General features: G+C 41.8%; 1 protein-coding gene and 1 long non-coding RNA gene across 2 annotated transcripts in view; both read right to left on the bottom strand.

Annotated features, from left to right (window-relative positions):
* The window catches only part of LOC140069613 (uncharacterized), a 78,712-nt gene that overhangs the window by 43,071 nt on the left and 14,255 nt on the right, over positions 1-21,386 (bottom strand). Inside the window, exon 2 of the long non-coding RNA XR_011848822.1 lies at positions 11,420-11,535. This is a non-coding gene — a long non-coding RNA (uncharacterized lncRNA). The remainder of the gene's footprint in view (positions 1-11,419; positions 11,536-21,386) is intronic.
* NFKBIA (NFKB inhibitor alpha) lies at positions 5,405-8,488 on the bottom strand. The gene is made up of 6 exons (XM_072115506.1): positions 8,035-8,488; positions 7,069-7,177; positions 6,751-6,958; positions 6,572-6,660; positions 6,191-6,451; positions 5,405-5,894 (listed from the first exon to the last, which is right to left on the bottom strand). The coding sequence occupies exons 1-6, from the start codon at positions 8,277-8,279 to the stop codon at positions 5,844-5,846; spliced, it is 963 nt and encodes a 320-aa protein (XP_071971607.1). The 5' UTR covers positions 8,280-8,488; the 3' UTR covers positions 5,405-5,843.

Genomic DNA, 21,386 nt, shown 5'->3' with positions numbered 1-21,386 from the left:
AATAGTTAATCTGTCACAAGAAACCTAGATAAATGGAAGGTTTTTTTCTATGTGGTCTTAGGTTTCAGTAAAGTCACACTGCAGCCCAGGTGACGCTCACATTGGGGATATGCAGATGAGGCATTCATTCACGTGTCGGCACTTAAACACATATTTGTCTTATGTTAAGCGTCTGACTATTATCATGATTCATGATGGAAGCTTGGGAATGTATAAGTGCTGGGACACAGGGAGACGCACCCAAGGACTACACCTATATTATCCTTACCAGGGCTAGAAAACAATGTGTACGAAGGTTTCTATGGAAGGGAAATTCCCCAGCACATGCATAACACAGGAGCACAGAAAGCTCTGGAATTAGGCTTTTGTTTCAGTTAACGCTGGGAAATTCTGCTGAGGAAGAGCAAACAGATAGTATTCAGATAGTATCAAACAAAAAAGGTGAAATCCATTGTATACCTGAAGTATAAATCAGATTTTCATGATGTTGTCAGCTTCAATTTTCTCAGTAAAAAAAGCCTTAGGGCCCTTTCACATGAGCCGTTTTTAAGACACAGGACTTGAATAGGACACTGACCCATTATATTAAATGGCTTTTTTCACACATGTGTTTTTTCTTTGGCCGGCGCCACACAGGGCGCTTTGTCTGCGCTTGCAAACGCAAACGCAGACAAAGTCGCGCCCACCGGGGCGGGCCTCGGCCCGATCGCATCGGCGTTTCTATGGAAACGCCTGCGATCGGGAACGAGCCGCCGGTGTTTCGCGTTAAATTAACGCAAAACACCGGCGGCTCGTTCCCGATCGCAGGCGTTTCCATAGAAACGCCGATGCGATCGGGCCGAGGCCCACCCCGGTGGGCGCGACTTTGTCTGCGTTTGCGTTTGCAAACGCAGACAAAAGCGCCACGTGTGGCGCCGGCCTTTGCCCCGCATGTCACTTTAGGGAGGGGTGAGGCCTGAGGGTGAAGACACACATGGCGTTTTTGGGCCGTTTTTGGGCCGTTTTTACTAAGTGCGTTTTCAGATCATTAAAAACGCATGCATTAAAAAACGCATGCGTTTTTGTCCGTTTTTCATTGCATAATTTCGGAAAAACGGACAAAAACCGCATGCGTTTTCAAAAAACGCATGCGTTTTTAACAATCTGAAAACGCACTTAGTAAAAACGGCCCAAAAACGCCATGTGTGTCTTCACCCTGAGCCTCTTAGTATATCACAGAGAGAAGTGATAAAGTAATTTCCTCGGATTAAAAAGATCTCCCAAAAAGAACAAGGCTGTACATTTTGTCCCATCTTAGACAGTATAGTGGACATCTCAACCAATTCAAAATTTTAAGTGGAATATCCCTTGTTGCCCATATATCAACCAATCCCAACACATCTTTTATTTTTAAACAAGGTTAAAGTTATGTTATAATAAGTGCTGTAGTACAATGTAATGCATTGGGCATTATGTATACGACCTGATGAACATCCCCTTTAAGTTACTTTTATTAATATGCACCAGTGCCTGCATAGCATGTTAGTAAGCATAACGTGCTGCTGTTTTATAAACTGCTGAATGTACTTTGGACTTCTGCTTCTATGCTCTATACATAGAGTCAAGTGCACTATATAAGGAAATAAAAATTTGGGATTTTCCCAGAACTTGGTTCCCAGGAGGCAGCACAAATATGCAGAATGTGCTAAACATAAGCTGCAATAACAGCGACCATTGGACATTTAGAGTCTATTGCTCTCAGCCTTATAATGTCTGTACACGTTATTTATTGGACATTTCACCTTAAGGCCCCTGCACATGAACATAGTTTTTTTTGCCATGTGCTATCTGTTGTTTCCATGGCCACAGATCTCCATGTATTTCTATGGCCTCATATACACAGAAGAGGTTTCCAATGCCCCATGTAGGAGCCTGCTGTCTGAGCCACAAACCTTAGAACAGGTTCTATCTTCATTTATATAGTGCCATCATATTTTACAGAATTTGGGGAAAACTAACAGAGTCATATGGAAGTGAAGGCCCTGCTCACAAGTTAACAGTCTACGAGGATGAGGGGGAGGCAGAGGGCACATTCACACTTTGCGTTTTGACCTGCGTTTTCATTGCGTTTGAAACACATATACAACAGCTGAGGAGAGGTGATTTGCCTAATTACATCACTGTTAACATTTCCGTTTACAAAACGCATCGTAAACGCGATGTTAACGCTGCTGTTGTATATGCGTTTCAAACGAAATGAAAACGCAACCAAAACGCAACGTGTGAACGCGCCCAGAAGAAGGAGACGAGCTTGTATAATGGTCCAGCCATTCTTTATAAGGCTACAGAATAAAATAGCTGTTTTGCGTACTGAGAGGTTCTGCAGCAGTTGTGTTGTGTTCTGTGAGGTTCTGCAGCAGCTGCAGTGTGTATTGGGAGGTTTTTCAGCAGCTTTTATGATGTTCTGCACCAACTAAAATGTATATTAGGATGTTCTGCAGCAGCTGAGGTTTAATGATGATGCTGTGCAGCAGCTAAGCTGTGAATGTTCTGTCGTTGATAAGTTATGATTTTTATTCAGTATCAGTTTAAGGCTTGCACATCACTGTGTTTATCATATCTGTACTGTGACATCACTGTGTGTATTACCCCGTACTATCCCTGTGTGTATACAACATTTTGTATTGAGGTTCACAGCAGCTGTGGTGGGTACTGAGAGGTTCTGCAGCAGCTGCAGTGTGTATTGGGAGGTTCTGCAGCAGCTGAAGTGTGTATTGGGAGGTTTTGCAGCAGCTGAGGTTTTTTTATGATGTTCTGCAGCAGCTGAGAATTGTTTTATGATGGTCTGCAGCAGCAGAGGTTTAAAGAAGTTTACCCGAGAACACAAGTTCTATTCAAACGTACCTCCGCCAGACCACTGGTTGCTTGTCAGAATAATGGAGCAGAAGGCCACACATGACCGTTCTGCTCCATTAATCTCTATGGAGCTGACAGAAATCATCACTGAGACCCCCACTGATCACTGATTTAAAGGAAACCTACCAGTTCAAATGGTAGGGGTAAGCTGTAAATACCGAGCACCAGCTCAGGGTGAGTTGGTGCCGGTACTTACTTTCGTTAGTGTTATTAACCGCTGTATCGCGGTTTTAACACTTTTTAAAGTTTGCAGCTGAAGCCGCTTCGGCGCGCGTGACGTCTCCGGCATTTCCTATGTAGCAGCTATAGCTATAAACTTTAAAAAGTGTTAAAACCGCGATACAGCGGTTAATAACACTAACGAAAGTAAGTACCGGCACCAGCTCACCCTGAGCTGGTGCTCGGTACTTACTGCTTACCCCTGCCATTTGAACTGGTAGGTTTCCTTTAATGATGATGTTGTGCAGCAGCTTAGCTTTGGACGATTCAGGCTGCGGTCACACGTACCGCTAGGCGTCCGTTCATAACGCGACGCTAGCGCACAGGGGCCAATCCTCGTCCCAAATGCACATGCATTTCCATCGAAACGCATGCAATCGGCTTATCAAACATTCGGGCCGAGGATCGCCCCCTGTGCGCTAGCGTCACATTATGAACGGCCACCTAGCGGTACGTGTGACCACGGCCTCAGTATCAATTTAAGGCCGAATTCACACGACCGTTGTGGGGATTTTTATCTGATATACATTCCGATAGACGGCTATGGCGACTCAGCGACAGAATACGTACCGTACACAGGGAATAGATTGAGTATGCTCTATATTCTCCCATGATTGCGGCCCTGCAGCACTGTTTCCTATGGAGAGGGGTAAACAACTCTCATCCCACCTCCTCTCCACCGCACAACGTTTGCTCATCCAGGTTACAGCCAGGCGAGCAAACATTTGCGTAAATGTAGCCTGAGGACAATTCTGTTATCTGGGATTTCTGGAGAAGCAATATTATTTTTGGGGAGCAACATTTACTTCGGATTATGCTTCTTCCTACTGGACTATTATAAAATCCCATTGACAGGTAGTGCTGTTGCCAAATAGAAGTTTTGCCTATGATGAACCCACTGACCTATCCTGTGGATAGGGCCTAACTTATTTGGTGGAAAACCCCTTTAATTACATCACAGGTGTGATTGAACGTGCCTTATCCTGGCAAACCTGCGGTTTGCTAGGCTTTAAGTCGGGCCATTTAGGAATTACTGTAAGTATTCAACAAAGTATTATTGAACAGGGATTTTTTTTATCATTGCCTAAAACTGGAATTTCTATGGCATCACAATTACTTAAAGGGGTTCTCCAGAGGTTGAATAACTGCTTCCTTAAAATAACAGATCCTCCCCTGACCAGGGGTAATGTCTGGTATTGTAACGAAGCTTCATTCATCTATGCAGATGAGCCGCAATACTGGCACTGACCATAGTCAGGAGAGGCGCTGTTTTTTTTTCAGGCTCCCTTTAATTTTCCATAGGTTTGATGATTTCCCAGCAGGACACCATTTAATATAAAATTTTGAACTTATATAAAGAAGTTCCCTACTAAATGATTACAAAAAGTGAATAATTTTACTACTGACAAAACTGGAAGATCTAGTGTTTGCGCTTCCTGTCTCTGCTGGTATGACAAGTGTGTGGAAACATACGTAGGAGGTAAGTATTTGTAGAGGACAACTGATTTTCATATGAAAACATCTTCTACTAGAAAAAGGTTACAAAAGTTTTCCTTAGTAAACAGGATTGTGGACCTCTGCTCATTCTTCAAATAGGAGTCTGAAGGGCAGGTCCATTAGAAGACTGATGAAAACTATCACTGGATGTGCACTAATCGGAGAGAAAAAAGAACTCACTGGACTCATAAGCCGGGAATAAGAACATATTTATAAGTTATTGCTTTGTTGGGGAAGGGGGGGTTTGAATCAGTATATTAATCTGCTCAGCCAATATCAACATGCTGCCATCAGATAGGACACTGTGCATAATCTGCTCGACTCCTTTTGCTCTCGACTCTATTTGCTCCCCCATGCTGTAGGGGAAAAATAAAATCAGTATATCAATCTGCTCAGCCCCTTCTGCTCTACAATATCCTGCTCAGCCCCTTCTGCTCTACAACATCCTGCTCAGCCCCTTCTGCTCTACAACATCCTGCTCAGCCCCTTCTGCTCTACAACATCCTGCTCCGCCTTTTCTATAACATGTTGCTATCAGATAGGACCCTGTGTATAATCCATTCAACTCCTCCTGCTCTATAATATGCTGCCTGTTGTTACATATAATTTGACATGTTCCCTATTAAGAAAATACACATATTAATTCAGCACGCGAGAACAAGTTTTATGTTTAATTTTTTTTTAATAAATAGATCACTCTCATATAAAAAATAAATCATGTACATTATTTACAATTTGTACATTCTGTAGTTTTATTTTTTTGACCACTTTATGTTAGATAAGAGGTCCAATATTTATCTGTACGAGTCTTCTCAGCTGTAGGACAACCCTACATGTCTGTGACATTACCGCTAGCCTTGTTATTTACTAGCTACATAGCACGATAATAAAATTCTACTCTTCACCAGTAGATCAGTGATGAAGATGTTTTCTCATCTCTGGGAAGTAGTCACAATGGTGACAGGCCCTTGTATTCTATTTATAGCCTTCAAGTTCTTGAATTTTGAGGCCTTCCGATGACTTTAGGCTCTTCTCATCCACTTCACTGCTCTTGTAGAACATCCGATGCCTTGGAACAACACAAGCACCTCAAGCTCAAACCTTCTACAGTGGAGACACGTCCACCGGTTAAGCTTCAGTAAGAGGAATCACCGGTCCCCGTGCTGTTATATCTTGTACTTGGCAAGATTCTGTCCATATATATTATGCTTTAGGATTACTGCTGCATGGGCCTAGAGCACCCTTGGGCACCCTACAGATATGCAGACGTCGTCATACATGTACTGTAAAAAGAAAAAAAAAATACAAAAAAAAACGTAAATACAAAGACATATAGAGATGCATGATCTAGGCCTACATTGGGTCATTCATTCCCTTTCACTATAAAGAGAATAACTGGAAAAGAGAAGACCTGTGGATGTTTGTATAAACCACAGGAGAAGAGGATGGCCTAAGCTTGAGTTGGGGCCTTCACCAATCCCCAGACAAAATACTATCTACAGTTCTGATCTGGGCAGGTATCTAACGTCACAATTCTACAGATGCACATTAAAAAAATTCTATCAGTAAAAATAATTACCTCATCATCTGAATGTTCTGATTCGGATTCTGAACTGTATTCGTCTTCACTTTCTGGCAGGTACTGAAGGCTCTTTTCTGTCACGGATAGTAGGTGTTGCTGGATTTGGAGGTTATTTCTCCCCCAGGTAAGTTGGCACGGTGAGTAGCCTTGGTAGGTGACTCTATTCACATCTGCTCCGTATTTCAGGAGCAAGAACATGAGGGCAGCGTTCTGCTTGTCAACAGCCATGTGCAGAGCGGTGCGCCCATTACAAGGTTCCTAAAATAAAGATGATGAAATAGATTTAGTTTCGAGGTCATATGCGGTCTCAAAAAAATTAGTTGAGTAGAGACATTAAACAGAACAGGTCGCCCTGGCCGGAAAAAGAGTGAAACTCACCTGTGCATCGACATCTGCTCCCAGATTAATCAAGTTTTCCACAATAGCCAGGAAACCATTACTAGATGCCAAGTGTAGACATGTGTGACCTGAGGAAATAACACCACCATTAGTATTCTGCCATTTTATTTTTGTTTTTTCTAACTTTAATAGACTATACAAATTTCTCTTATACCTACCATCATAGTTGGTGAACTGTAGGAGAGGTGCTAGGTGGGATTTACAATTCTGGACAATAACTCCGACCCCACACAGAGACCCCTTTTCGCAGGCAATGTGCAGCGGCGTATTTCCCCGATAATCTCTGACTTCTGGGTCACATCCGGCTTCCAGAAGCATTGCGGCTATTTCAGACTGTTCTGTTATAATGGCCAGGTGAAGTGGTGTCTGTGAATAGAAATGAAAAAAAATTATTAAAAAATTCATGATTCAAAAAAAAAATAGTATTTTTTTTTTTTTTGAAAAATGTATAAATATTAGTTTGGTCTTTTTTTTACCTGGTGGAGGTTATTCTGTCGGTTCAGGTAGAAGGAATCTCTGTAGGATCTTTTGATGGCTTCTGTGGTCAGTTCTTTTTCCTCATGAATAATTGCCAGATGAAGAAGCCTGTGGAATACAAAAAAAAATATTTTTAAATAACTTAAAAATAAAAATCAAGTGATACTGATAAAATGATTATGGAAGGAAATAATGCGTCATGATTTCATCAGCTTCTTTTAGTAGTTAGTAATATATGTAGTCATTATACTGTGTCAACTCTGAGTTATTTCCCCTCCCCTTCAATAAGTCCAGGATTGTGTAAGTTGGGTTTTTTTTCTTCTATGTGTTGTCTCTAGATATGCCTGTTGTTTTCCGCTTTCTCATGTATGCAGTTGTGTTCTTGGCTAAAAGCCAGGGACTTTCCGAATAGCTTCAGAGCTCCACCTCTCCCAGCCAGCAAGTCACATCACAGTGGCCTGGCCTACCCTTCCCCCATGTCCTTCCTCCCCCTCCTCCACCCTTCTCAAAGCTTACAAAGAGAGGAAGGGAAAACCCAGAAAAGACATATCAACGCCATAAAAAAACCCAAGTATTTAGTTACCAAATAGTTTAAAAAAAAAAAAATCTCCTTTCTTTTCGACACACTAGCAAAAGCAAAAATCTGATGCAAAACTGGTGCAACATGCAGAAAAAAAAAATAAAAACATTTAAATGCAAAAAAAATAAACAAACGCCCGTCTGCAACATTTACTCTGCAAAAAGCTTTGCTGTGCATTGCATTATTTTACCCGATTATTTCCGGTTATTTTGCTATTCTTGCGCACTGTTGTGTAACAGGCGGTTACCAGATCTGCATCTGTCTTAGTTAAGAAGATTGAAGCCCATTCCTTAAAGCTTATTGCCATAGGCCTATAGGACTAGACCGAGGACGCATATGTCATCGATATAGAAAATACACATAAATAAGACATGAAAGCACTTACGTATCTCCATCCTCGTTCGCCTGCATTTTCCATGCCTCAGGTTCATAGTCCTGGATGCTTTGTTTTTCGGGGATAGACAGGGTTTGCATATCTTTGAGCATCATATTATATTCCTCGTCTTTCAGAGAGTCCAGTCCGCTGTCATTTCTGTCTTCAGTGGCCTGCAACAGCTTGTCTTTCCCAGGCATCCTGATATCGCCATCCACCATCACATTCCCAGAATAATCCATGTATCTCGTAGTCATCTTGAGCAAATCTCCTTTGAGGATTTTTAAAAGTTTCCTTTTAAAGTATTTTTAAAAGTAAAAAAAAAAAAATCAGCCCACAACCAGCAATCAGTAGCCGGTTGTCTGGTTTTGTAGAACAAAAATAATCCCGGAGTATAATCTGTAGCGAGTGTGATGGGATGAGCAGTGTGAGAGCTGTGAGTGCTGTGCCTGTGTGCAGGGCTTTTTCAATATAGAGATTACACATATGGGGATTTTTTTGGAGGCGTGGCGTAGTCAATGCACCCTGTGCTCAGGGCTGGGAAATTCCAAGTAGTCACACTGCAACTAGCACACGTTGAACCAGACCTATCCTGTTCTGAAAAAAAAAAAGTTTAAAACCAGAAAACTTCCAGAGATACAGAGAAATTCCCTGCTCTGTGGAATCTTCTTTATTTCTTAAATACAAAGCGATGCCTTCTTATGAAGGTCACCAAGTACAATCTTGAAGAACGTACTCCAAATCTCTGGTATTAAGAGGGACTATACGGAATATTTTAGATTTTTTTTATACCCACACAAGTTTGGTATATGGTGCAGCCTTTGTTATTCCGTTTTGTAGCAAGCACTGGCAGCATAAATCAAATAACCAAACATAGGATGCAGACTGCAGGACCCTGACTTGGAATCCGGCAAAATTGCTAAATCTAGGATGCACTCCAAGAATAAATTGTATGCAGAATCTGCTCCAAATTCCTGGTATTTAGAGGGACTATACTGAATATTTTAGATTTTTGTACCACACAAGTTTGGTTATTTGATTTATGCTGCCATTGCATGCTACAAAACTGAATAATAAAGGCTGCACCATATACCATAGGGTGCAGACTGCAGGACCCTGACTTGGAATCCTCCGAAATTGCAAAACATAGGGAGCACTCCAAGACTTCTGTAAAACTGTATCAAAACTAGAGATTATTTTAGAAGGGATTTAGTGCATGTTTTGTTACTGGAATGTCCACAAGATACTCATATTTTGGGCATTAGCGGATTATAATAAAGGCAGTTTTGGCAACAGCCCAGGCTTCTAGGAGGCCCATGTCCACCCAAACTACAAACCAAGATTGAAACTGCCCTGTAGAAATAATAAAGAAATCCCCTTAGCTCTGGAATCCTTCTCTTTACAGAAATATATATAGGAGCACTTCCAGGACCTTTGAAGGTCCTTAAACTGGCAAACTGAAAGCAGACAGAAGAGAGCTCCCATTCTTTTCCAAGAAGCTTGGTTCTGGTTCTGTATGTACACAGTAAACCATTAAAAAGAAATTAGACTTGTAGAAAGTCTCCAATTTTTATGCAACGCAGGTACAATGATCATCTATATCCTCCCCGAATTGCACGTCAGCAATCAGTGTAGGGGATTAGATTTTACCAAAGGTCATCCACGCACTACAAGACAAACCTGCACCTCAAACTGACCAGTAATGTGTATTTTACAGCTGCAGGATGCCAAGTGATGCTGCAGGTTGGTTCATCCGATGGCTTCCAACCTTTGCACTGTAATAAGTGGAAGCTGCAGAAGGACCCTCACCGATGGAGTTTTTTTTGTGGCAACAACTTTAAAAAACACCTAACTTTACATTTTTTAAAAACCTACTGATGTAAACTTATCTTACGCTCTATTGCATGTCGGATTTGGACTTCCCTGCAGGTTTATGGATCTTTCGTGCTGTCCATTTTATCTGATAGTACAGTCAGGTCAGGGTCTGGGTGTTACATCCTGCTATATTAGGGAATGTAGGGCCTTGCAGCCGGACCCCTGCCGTCCAGACAGAAATCATACACCAAATTTCTCAAACATTGTGCAACACAAGGATAAAACTGCAATAAAGCCCAGAAATTAGTTTCATCATAAAACTCCTAAAAACTGAAAAAAAATTCCAACCCGTCCGCTGCGGCACACAAGCCGAATGTGGTTGCCAGAATAATTTCCCTGTATGTCTGAAGATAGATATCAGTTTTCAGGTGTTTCAGGTGTTGTTGCATGATATATTTTTGCATATTTTGTCTATTTTTGAAATTTAGGTGATCTTTTCCTTATTCTTTTGTTGGGTTGACCACTAGGGGCGCTGTGCATTTTGCATTGCATCTCTCTGGGGAACACTATTTATAGCAGTTCTTTTTTTAAGTGAGGGCAATTACTTCAAACCATGTTTATGAGCTTGTAGGGTATAGCATTATGCAGAACTGTATGATTGTGTGTATACATCTTGTATGTTGTGTCTTTGTGGTTAGCTTTTAGTATAATGCGACTATCATTACTCTACATCTAGGTATTAGTCTATGGCAGTGATGGCGAACCTATGGCACTGGTGCCGGAGGTGGCACTCGGAGCCCTTTCTGTGGGCACTCAGGCCATCACCAGAGATGAGTCCAGGTATCTTCCTGCAGTCCCAGACAGCCCAGGACTTGCTGTGCACACAGGTATTTTAAAGGGACAGCGCTACCTGGGACTATTTTCTGCTTTATTGGTGTCCTCAGGTGCTGGTATCAATGAAATCTGTGACAGAGAAGGGAGTATAAATCATAAATTACATTTCTGTGTTGGCACTTTGCGATAAATAAGCGGGTCTTTGTTGTAGTTTGGGCACTCGGTCTCTAAAAGGTTCGCCATCACTGGTCTATGGTGTATGGGCATGCTGGGAGATATGGTGTTAAAATATATTCCATGCATAGTTGTGATATTTGCACATTATTGTACATGTGAATATTCTCCTATAGCAGATGCACTGAGCAACGCTATGGATAAGTGTTGCTTATGTATTGTTTCCCTACCAGGATCTAGTGTAGTGATGATCATATCATAACAGATACAAAGTAAAACTAAGTCCATCCATGAAATTGCATTGTTACATTAGTATCTGATACAAGAAGATTCATAGGAGTGTGAACCCAACTGATCCGCTGTGAAAAATCCCAGATTTTTGGCTGATTTGTGATAGCTGGAGATCCCCTGCTGTAAGATCCCCATCTAAAACTCCCTGCTGGACATATATAGAATTGCTGAAGTTAAAAATACCCATTTTACCACACAAAGCGCAGTGCTCTGCTCACTTCCTACTATATGCAGTGGCGTTGCTAAGAGGATTATACTGACAAAACATTTTTTTGGTGTTTACCATTAACCGCACTGTCGCTTCCTTCCCCCTGCGGCAGATAACCTGTAGACAAGTCAGGGCAATGCTGGGAGTTATAGTTTTTCAGCAGCCGGAGAGCAAATGATAGAGGAAGTATTCTGCAAAAAACAAGCAAAAACTCTATTAAAACTTATAGAGATATAATAAAGCAGTTATCTCTTTTTAAGATGAAAACCACAGCACACATTTCCCACAATTTAAAGGGATTGGCACAGTTATCAAGTTATGTAACGGTTAACTGTAAAGCTGATAACTTACTAAGGCTCTCCTGATTATAGATATCGATGACATATGCATAGGATATTCTTGATACCTACACAGACTTTATGTTTGTAGAAGACACACTGGAGCTTGTTTACTAAGAACAGTGCAGTATGTACTAGGTGCAGTTTGCCTGTGTAGTGTGCAGGGGGCGCCAGATTTGGGATTTCTGGTGCACGATCTTTACGAATCTGTCGCCCTCTGCATTGCTCCGACAGAGTGCACCACTGTTTGTTTTAGCGCACCTTTAACATAGGGCGTGCAACAAGACTCTGTCGGACTTTGCTTGTTAAATCTGGCGCACGGTTCGACTGAGCACCGGAACGCCCCTTTCAGTGCAGAAATTTGAGTCACATTAAGAATAGTGCAGCCACGACACAAAATGGCACATATGTGTCTCAGACACTCCATAAATACCTGTGCAAGAAGTTTGCACCTAAACGAACATGCAAGTCAAGTCCAATAAGTCCAACAAAAACTGGTGCAAAGCCCTTTTGAAAATTTGCCCCACTGACACATCAATTTCCATGGGCTTATCCACGTGTTTTTCACTGTTATGTGTGGACGCTGGAGAAAATTCAGGGCCGGTCCATTTCCTACTCATGTATGTGGCTCAGACCCTTAGAAGCCACCCTTAGAAGCCACCCTTAGAAGCCTATGGGAACGTGAAAAAATATGGACGCCATAGATGCTACACAGGTGTCATGCGCTTAAGATCTATATTTACAGAGCACTTGATACTTTGTATACTTGTATGCTTGTATACTTGTATATTTTTTTTTAATTGATTGGATATTAGTTATTACTAGATGTTGTTTATACTTTTCATTGTGACCATAGAGATTGATATTTGATTTAATTTTTGTTCAGATTTTGATTAAACTCAAAGATCTTTGGGTTGAACACATTTGGGGGTGCTTGTGGAAATAATAATAGCTGATTATCTGCATCAATTTAAAGTTGTAGGATAAAATCCCATCAACAGTTGCATAAAAATTCACAGTACAAAGTGAGTAAATCTGCAGGAGGTCCATGTATATTACGGATTGTATTGTATTTTATAGACACCTTCAAACAAGTAGGGAGGTGGTGGCTTTTGTGATGGCTTTTGGTGTGGTCAGTCTGAATTGAGAAAGGCTGTGGAATGTCCCCATGGATATGGAGAATTTTTTCATATGTCCTCAGCCTGGGGTTTTCCAGGAATAACTATTTTCCAGGAAAGCTAGCATTTACTTACACATTTACTTACCCGGTCCCTTCGCAATCCCCAATCTGGAATGTCCGACGAGGATGAACTCCACCGCGATTCGTGAAGATCGTGCGCCCGATATCCTGCATGTTTCGCTTTCCCGATCGGGTAACCTTTACTTCTTCTTCCCGGTGCATGTAAGTGCATGACTTGTGACACAATTTTTAAGTTAAATCCCGCAGTTTGTCCGAATCCATCAGATCATCTGACGGCCCGCCCCCCAATTTATGTCGTGTGAAAGCTGGCGCGATAGCACCAAAGTCCGATCGCGTGCATCAAAAGCCACTTTTAAATACCTGTCCCAGCGGCGCAAAACGGAAATAATCGAGATGTCTGACGAAAGTGCGGTCCGCGGAGCTGACCTGTAGTGAATAGGAGCTGACCTGTAGTTATGTCACACAGCCACATGAATGGCACAAAGCTGCACACGCTGCACAAAGCTGCACTAAATGCAATCATTTTAAAGAGAACCTGTCACCACATTTTTCACAAATGCATCTAGTCGCAGGTTTCCTTCACATCTCCATTAAATCAGAATCATAAACTTGTCTATTATCCAAGAGGTATCTATAGCAAATATTTAGGGTGAAATAATCTCAGGTCCTTTAGCCTCCTAACATTTGTAAACTGTACACCATGCACATATCTGACCACATAAAATCACAACATGCCTGCATGGACTTATATTCCTCCCCAAGCGATTTCATGTGCTCAGATATGTGCGTGGTGTACAGTTTGATAGTGTTAGGAGGCTAAAGGATGTGCAATGATGTCACCCTGGTCACATGTTGAGCTGCTGTATTCAGCCCAAGGAGGCCATGACCACCTCGATTTTCTATAGATATCCCTAGATACCAGGTAAATGATAAAGTTGAATATATGGTATGAGGGAAACAATTTTTTAGCTAAAAGAAGGGTGTCAGTTACTAGGGCTCTATGGGAACCTGCCACTAGCTGTATTATGTGAAAAATGTGGTGCCAGTTCCTTTTAAAAGGTTCAGTTCCTCTTGGCGTTATTTCAATGTATTGTTCCATCAATCTGTTAAAAATGACTAGTCAGAATTGCTTTTCATGGATCACTCATAGGCTTAAAGTGCTTAAAACGGACTGCAATTGGCCACAAACATAGCTCCGTGCCAATGCACAAAAGACCTCTCTGGGCGCCGTGGGCTGGGTGCAGTTTGTGGGCCCAAATATACAGTTGTGTGCACTTAGCCATAGACTACTGTATAGTGAAAAACACATTCCTTATGGAATGATGGGAATTTGTAGTGAAAAACGGATGTAATGTATGATATTTGCATTGGGTTTTCAGCATGTTCATGTGTAGGTTGCCTTAGGCCGCGGTCACACGTACCGCTAGGCGTCCGTTCATAACGCGACGCTAGCTCACAGGGGGTGGTCCTCGGCCCGAACGCACGTGCGCTAGTGTCGCGTTATGAACGGACGCCTAGCGGTACGTGTGTCCGCGGCCCTTTGAGGGCTGACTTTTTAACTTTTCAAAAAAAAATGGAGATAATCTCATGCCAGGTCTGCATTTACACCTATATGATTGTCCCCATCCACTATTAAAGAGGGTGGAAATCACCTGGTTTTTTTTTATCACAATCGTCAGATCGTTCAGAAAAAAACATATTTCTCTGAGAAACTAAATTCATTTATACTTTTCATTAAAGTTGGCAAAAGTTTGTAAAATTTCTCTGCATAGATCCTTATTGTGGAGGCAAATGTGATGTGAGCCTGGACCATACATGGGTATGAAATAATGGAAAGTTTATTTTCTACCACTGATGCTGATCCATACAAGTGCGGTCTGTCCAGCAATGGCTGTCAATCACAAGCAATATCCTTAGTCGTGAAGTTACAAGTGAACAGCTGCTTGTTGGATACTGGCAGGTGGTGTAAGTGTAAGGAGTGGGGGGAGCACATGTGTTATTTTCAGGAATATTTTATGGCAATGTTTATAAAGATATTCTGAATAATTGTTCTTCTTCTCTTCTGGGGTTGAATATATTCCATGGAAGTTCCTTCTTGCTGCTTCCTCCATTGTCTCTTTCCTTTTCTGTGCAGTTCTACCCGCTGATTCTGAATCATAAAATTCCAGACTATTGGGAAATTTGGGCTCTAATTCCTAAAATTTTTCTGTATGTTATGAACTTAGATAAAAATACTGGCCAAAATAAGTTGTTTTTTTGCATAAACAACTATTGGACCTTTGCAGTGGTGACACAGACCAATTGCTGCAGATTTGACACCTGACAGTCCCCAAAAAAAGCTCATTTTACTAGCAAAACAGCCTGGCAGTTAAGAAACGTAGCATGATATGTACTAGTATATTCTTCAGAAAATACAGTCATCCCATGAGATACAGATCTCCTTATCCATGTCTGATTGCATGGGATCCAACTACTGGGACCAGCAGCAATTGAGAGTACGAGAAACAGAAAGTCCCTTAAAGAGAACCTGTCATCAAGAAGGTCATTTTTCAATGATGACAGGTTTTAATAGCCAATTGTTTGTTTGAAAATTTTAAATATGCCTTTGTCAAAATCCTGAATTAAAGTAGTGCTTTATAATAGTTTATTTTACCTTATCTCCTTGCCAAAAGTCCCAGTTCAAACTTGTGTAGCCATTTATACCTAAGTTCCTCCTCCCTTCCTCCTCAATTTGGTCCCTCACTCACGAGGGAGTGTTTCACCCCTATCTATGTTGGGCCTCTAACTGGTGCAATCTTTCTATTTCCTTTTTGTAAATTTCTTTTATGAATTATCCCTTGTAGATGTAGGCTAGCAGGGTTATTAAGGGTGTTTTCCACCATGAGGTAAAAAAAGCTCCCAGCTGTTTCCATGCCGCTCTGGTACATCCAGATTTGGGCACTGCACTTGGCCAGAAGTTTTGGCAGGTTCAGAGGAGCCACTTCCTCCGATGACTGGCCTCCTCGGATACAGGACGGCACTTGCAAATTCAATTCCTGTGTTGTGCCCTGGTTTGCGGAGGCTGCTCATTGGATGAAATGGGTCCTGTGACGCCTTGGAACTTGTGGTTGCTACAGGCCCAAAACTGGAAGTACTGCAGTGAAATGGAGCTGGAGTGTATGTTTTGTTTTATTTTTAGCCCTCTTCATATACATGGAAAACCCTTTAATACAGAGAGAAACATTGGCAAAGCATATGATATATACTCAAGGATGTAGGTACACTGAGGGGGGAATTTATCAATCGCTGGTGCATTAAGTATTGGTCAGAATTAGTGTGATCTTAAAGGGGTTTTCCAACAAACTAAAGTTAGGCCCTTTCCATGGGATAGGGCCCAACTTGCTGATCAGTGGGGGTCTCAGTGCTGAGACCCCCCCAGATTGCGAAAACGAGGGGTCAGACGGATTTGGTCCCAATATAGTTCTGTCAATGTATTCCTTTATAGTCAGTACTAGTTTCAATGACTACATAAACATTACAGTAATGCTATGCTTATACAAACATCACCACGGAGCACATACTAAGGGAAAACTAAGGGGATTTTTTTTTTGTTGCAGTATCCGGAGGGAGTGATAAGGATCTTGATGATGAAGGTTTATTACAAAGAAATTGATGTCCAGCTTATCCTGTCAACCTTCACGTGGCAACATCCAGGAAATACGGACGGGGCCTAAAGCTGCTGCTTTTTTACATAGAGACTGTTTGGTAAGATTGGACACGGATCAGGAAATCTTTGTATTATTTACATACTGAGACACACACTGTTAGTTCAGGAAGAAGGAAAGAGAACAGAGAAGCCCAGACAAGGAAGGTGAATGTGAAAGAATATACAGGAGATATACACAGGAATGTATACACACACTATAGCTTGGAAACAGAGTTTGGCTTATTACTGGGATCAGGAGACTCATCTAGCAGTGGGAGACTTGTTTTATGAAGTGACTTGGGCCACTTATCAACTATTAAAAGGGGTGTCTGGAGGTGGAAAAACATGGCTGTTTTCTTCAAAACAGTGCTCCTCTCCTGACCATGGGTAGGGTAGGTATTGCACCTAAGGGTGATGCCACACATGGCGTTTTGAACCTGTTTTTGGTCCGTTTTTAAGCAGTCCGTTAAAAAACACATGCGTTTTTTTAAAACAAATCCATTTTTGACAGGTTTTACCAATTATCTTGATTAAAACTGGTCAAAAACTGATGCATTTTCATAAAACGCATGCATTTTTGGACAGACTACTTAAAAACGGACCAAAAACGGGTTCAAAACGCCATGTGTGGCATCACCCTAAGCTGCGTCCATCTCTATACAGCTGAGCTGTAATACCAGCACAAACCATGGTCAGGTGTGGCGATGTTTTTGGATGAACAACCTCTGGACTACCCCTTTAATGACCTATCCAATAGATACTGTAGGTCCAGGGGCGGGTTAAGACCACAATGTGCCCTGGGCTGTATGAATATTATAGCCCCTACAAGTCTGGAATCACTTCCTACATATGGTACTAGCACCAGCTTCTTGGGGAATGGAGGATGTGTCCCTCCTGCTGTGCTTTCAGGACCTTACGATCTTCAAAGGTCCTGAAGTGGTTCTTGTGTACATGTGTATTGAGAGCAGGAACAGATGTATGAGGATTTTATGGATGAAGATCCTTCTCAGTATAAAATTTGGTGGAAAAAAGTTTTTTTCAGCTCACCCATTCCTTGTAGCCACGTGTTGAAAGCCGGTGCTCAGACAAACTGAGCCGATTCAGTACAGGTGCAGAGGAAGAATGAGTGAATCCAGCAACCAGGCAGAAGACATAGTAGAACATAAGTATAAAACTTGATTTGATTTCATCCCTTTAACCCCTTAACGCTCTGCGTATAACGCTCTGCGAGGTATAAGGGATGTATGAAGAGGGCTCACGGGCTGAGTCCTCTTCATACAGAGGTGGGGGTTTTTGCATTTTGCACAAAACCCCCACCGCTAATAACCGCGGTCGGTGCTTGCACCGATCGCGGCTATTAACCCTCTAAACGCCGCCCGCAAAGTCGCGGGCGGCGTTTAAAAGACGGCGGCGCGCGGGCGCCGCCATCTTTTTTTCGATCGCCACGCCCCCGAACGTCATCGGGGGGCGGCGATCGGTTACCATGGTAGCCTCGTGTCTTCTCTTGACACGAGGCTACATGGTTTATGCAGGTTCGTTACAATGAGCCAGTGGCTCATTGTAATGTAAGACCTGCAAAAACGCCATATATTGCAATACTGTAGTATTGCAGTATATGGTAGGAGCGATCTGACCATCTAGAGTTAATGTACCCTAGATGGTCTAAAAAATAGTGAAAAAAAAAAGAAAAAAAAAGTTTAAAAAATAAAAAAAATTAATAAAATATTAAAAGTTCAAATCACCCCCCTTTCCCTAGAACGGATATAAAAAATAACAAACAGTAAAAATCACAGACATATTAGGTATCGCCGCGTCCCAAAATGCCCAATCTATCAAAATATAAAAACGGTTACGGCCGGCGGTGACCTCCGAGGCGGGAAATGGCGCCCAAATGTCCGAAATGCGACTTTTACACCTTTTTACATAACATAAAAAATGAAATAAAAAATGATCAAAATGTCGCACAGACCTCAAAATGGTAGCAATGAAAACGTCGCCTCATTTCGCAAAAAATGACCCCTCACACATTTCCGTGCGCCAAAGTATGAAAAAGTTATTAGCGTCAGAAGATGGCAAAAATTTTTTTTCTTTTTTGTACACATTCGTTTAATTTTTGAAAATGTATTAAAACACAATAAAACCTATATAAATTTGGTATCACCGCGATCGCACCGAACCAGAGAATAAAGTAAGCATGTTATTTGGAGCGAAGAGTGAAAGTCGTAAAAACTGAGCCCACAAGAACGTGACGCACGTGCGGTTTTTTTTCAATTTTTCCACATTTGGAATTTTTTTTCAGCTTCGCAGTACACGGCATGTTAAAATAAATAACATTACGGGAAAGTAAAATTTGTTACGCACAAAATAAGCCCTCACACAGCTCTGTACACGTAAAAATGAAAAAGTTATGGATTTTTGAAGTTGGAGAGCGAGAAATTAGCCGAAAAACCCTCCGTCCTTAAGGGGTTAAAGGGATGAAATAAAATCAAGTTTTATACTTATGTTTTACTACACTCACCGGCCACTTTATTAGGTAAACCTGTCCAACTGCTCGTTAACACTTAATTTCTAATCAGCCAATCACATGGCGGCAACTCAGTGCATTTAGGCATGTAGACATGGTCAAGACAATCTCCTGCAGTTCAAACCGAGCATCAGTGTGGGGAAGAAAGGTGATTTGTGGCCTTTGAACGTGGCATGGTTGTTGGTGCCAGAAGGGCTGGTCTGAGTATTTCAGAAACTGCTGATCTACTGGGATTTTCACGCACAACCATCTCTAGGGTTTACAGAGAATGGCCCGAAAAAGAAAAAACATCCAGTGAGCGGCAGTTCTGTGGGCGGAAATGCCTTGTAGATGCCAGAGGTCAGAGGAGAATGGGCAGACTGGTTTGAGCTGGTAGAAAGGCAACAGTGACTCAAATCGCCACCCGTTACAACCAAGGTAGGCAGAAGAGCATCTCTGAACGCACAGTACGTCGAACTTTGAGGCAGATGGGCTACAGCAGCAGAAGATCACACCGGGTGCCACTCCTTTCAGCTAAGAACAGGAAACTGAGGCTACAATTTGCACAAGCTCATCGAAATTGGACAGTAGAAGATTCTACTTTCTTAAACATAACAATGAGGTCACTGTACTCAAATGGCCTCCACAGTCACCAGATCTCAATCCAATACAGCATCTTTGGGATGTGGTGGAACGGGAGATTCGCATCATGGATGTGCAGCCGACAAATCTGCGGCAACTGTGTGATGCCATCATGTCAATATGGACCAAAATCTCTGAGGAATGCTTCCAGCACCTTGTTGAATCTATGCCCCGAAGAATTGAGGCAGTTCTGAAGGCAAAAGGGGGTCCAACCAGTTACTAGCATGGTGTACCTAATAAAGTGGACGGTGAGTGTATGTCTTCTGCCTGGTTGCTGGATAAAATTTGGTGGGTGGTTTGGCCATGGGCCCCCTCTAGAAGGCTTGGGTCCCCTCTAGAAGGCTTGGCCCCTGCCACCCAAACTTATAATCCACTACTGTGTAGGTCATTAATTAGGGACATAAACTCCTGTGATGAACTGCCATCTATCTTTCTTAGTTTTTTATTTTAGCTGTAGATTAGAGAAGAGAACAATGGGGCACATTTACTTACCCGGTCCTGTCGCGATCCCCCATCCGGACGGTCCGACGAGGATGAAGTCCGGCACGATTCACCAAGATTGTGCGCCCAATATCCTGCATGTGTCGCTTCCCCACTCAGGTCCACCGGAGTTCACCATCTTCTTCCCGGTGTATGTGAGTGCATGTCTTACGGCACAATTTGAATTTTAAATCCTGTGCTTAGTCCGAATCAGTCAGCCACGCCCCCCGATTTGTGTTGCATGAAATTCGGCACCAAAATTGCGGCAAAATACGATCGTGTGCGCCAAAAACCCCTGTTAAATGCGGCGCAAATCAGAAATAGTCAGGAAACCTGCCGGAAATGCGTTCCGCGGACCCTTAGTAAATGTGCCCCAATATCTCAACATCAACACTAGATACATAAGGCGGGTGACCGTGTTCCTTTATATTATACATAGTTGATATACTGCATTTGTATATATTACTGTATAAAGCAATTAATTATAATGCAGCTCTGTGTAAAAGTGTATTGTTTACCCTATTAATAGTAATGAATTTTTATGGTCACATTTTGGTGGTAAAAGAGGACCTTGCATCCTGTTATCAGAGAAATGAAACCATGGCCTAAATTTTCTAACATTTCACAGAGTATTGGTAGGTATTTTTTCACCACTGTAGGATTTCTCAATTCTCTTTATATATATGTAAATTTTAGGTATAACGCCAGATGCTTTTACATAGAAATGCATGTAAAATTCAGGAATGTCATATTTGTTACAGCTAGAAAATATAGACTGATCAGGTGCAGTAGTGACATAGGATGTACAGTATTAGGCCACACTTCTGCAAAAACTGTGGTGTGATGATATTTAATGATGTTTTACAAAACCATATTGTGAATCCCTTTTTAGGCATTATTCTTCTTCATTGATATAGCTGTCTACATTATCTATTAGCTATGACATCAGCGTGTGCATTATCTATAAGTATGACATCACTGTGTGCATTACCTATAAGTATGACATCACTGTGTGCATAACATATTAGCTATACCATCACAGTGTGCATTATCTATAAGTATGACATCACTGTGTGCATAACATATTAACTATACCATCACAGTGTGCATTATCTATAAGTATGACATCACTGTGTGCATTACCTGTAAGTATGACATCACTGTGTGCATAACATATTAACTATACCATCACA

Source organism: Engystomops pustulosus, chromosome 7, assembly GCF_040894005.1.
Source record: "Engystomops pustulosus chromosome 7, aEngPut4.maternal, whole genome shotgun sequence".
NCBI classification, from domain to species: Eukaryota; Metazoa; Chordata; class Amphibia; order Anura; family Leptodactylidae; genus Engystomops; species Engystomops pustulosus.
This window is presented reverse-complemented; position numbering and strand designations above follow the sequence as displayed.

Coding starts and splice junctions, on each gene's coding strand:
- NFKBIA (XM_072115506.1), bottom strand. CDS start 8,279: ATGACTACGAGATACATGGATTATTCTGGGAATGTGATGGTGGATGGC. Junction 6,959..7,068: donor GACAGAATAACCTCCACCAG/GTAAAAAAAAGA, acceptor TTCTATTCACAG/ACACCACTTCACCTGGCCAT. Junction 5,895..6,190: donor CAGAACATTCAGATGATGAG/GTAATTATTTTT, acceptor TTCTTTTTACAG/TACATGTATGACGACGTCTG.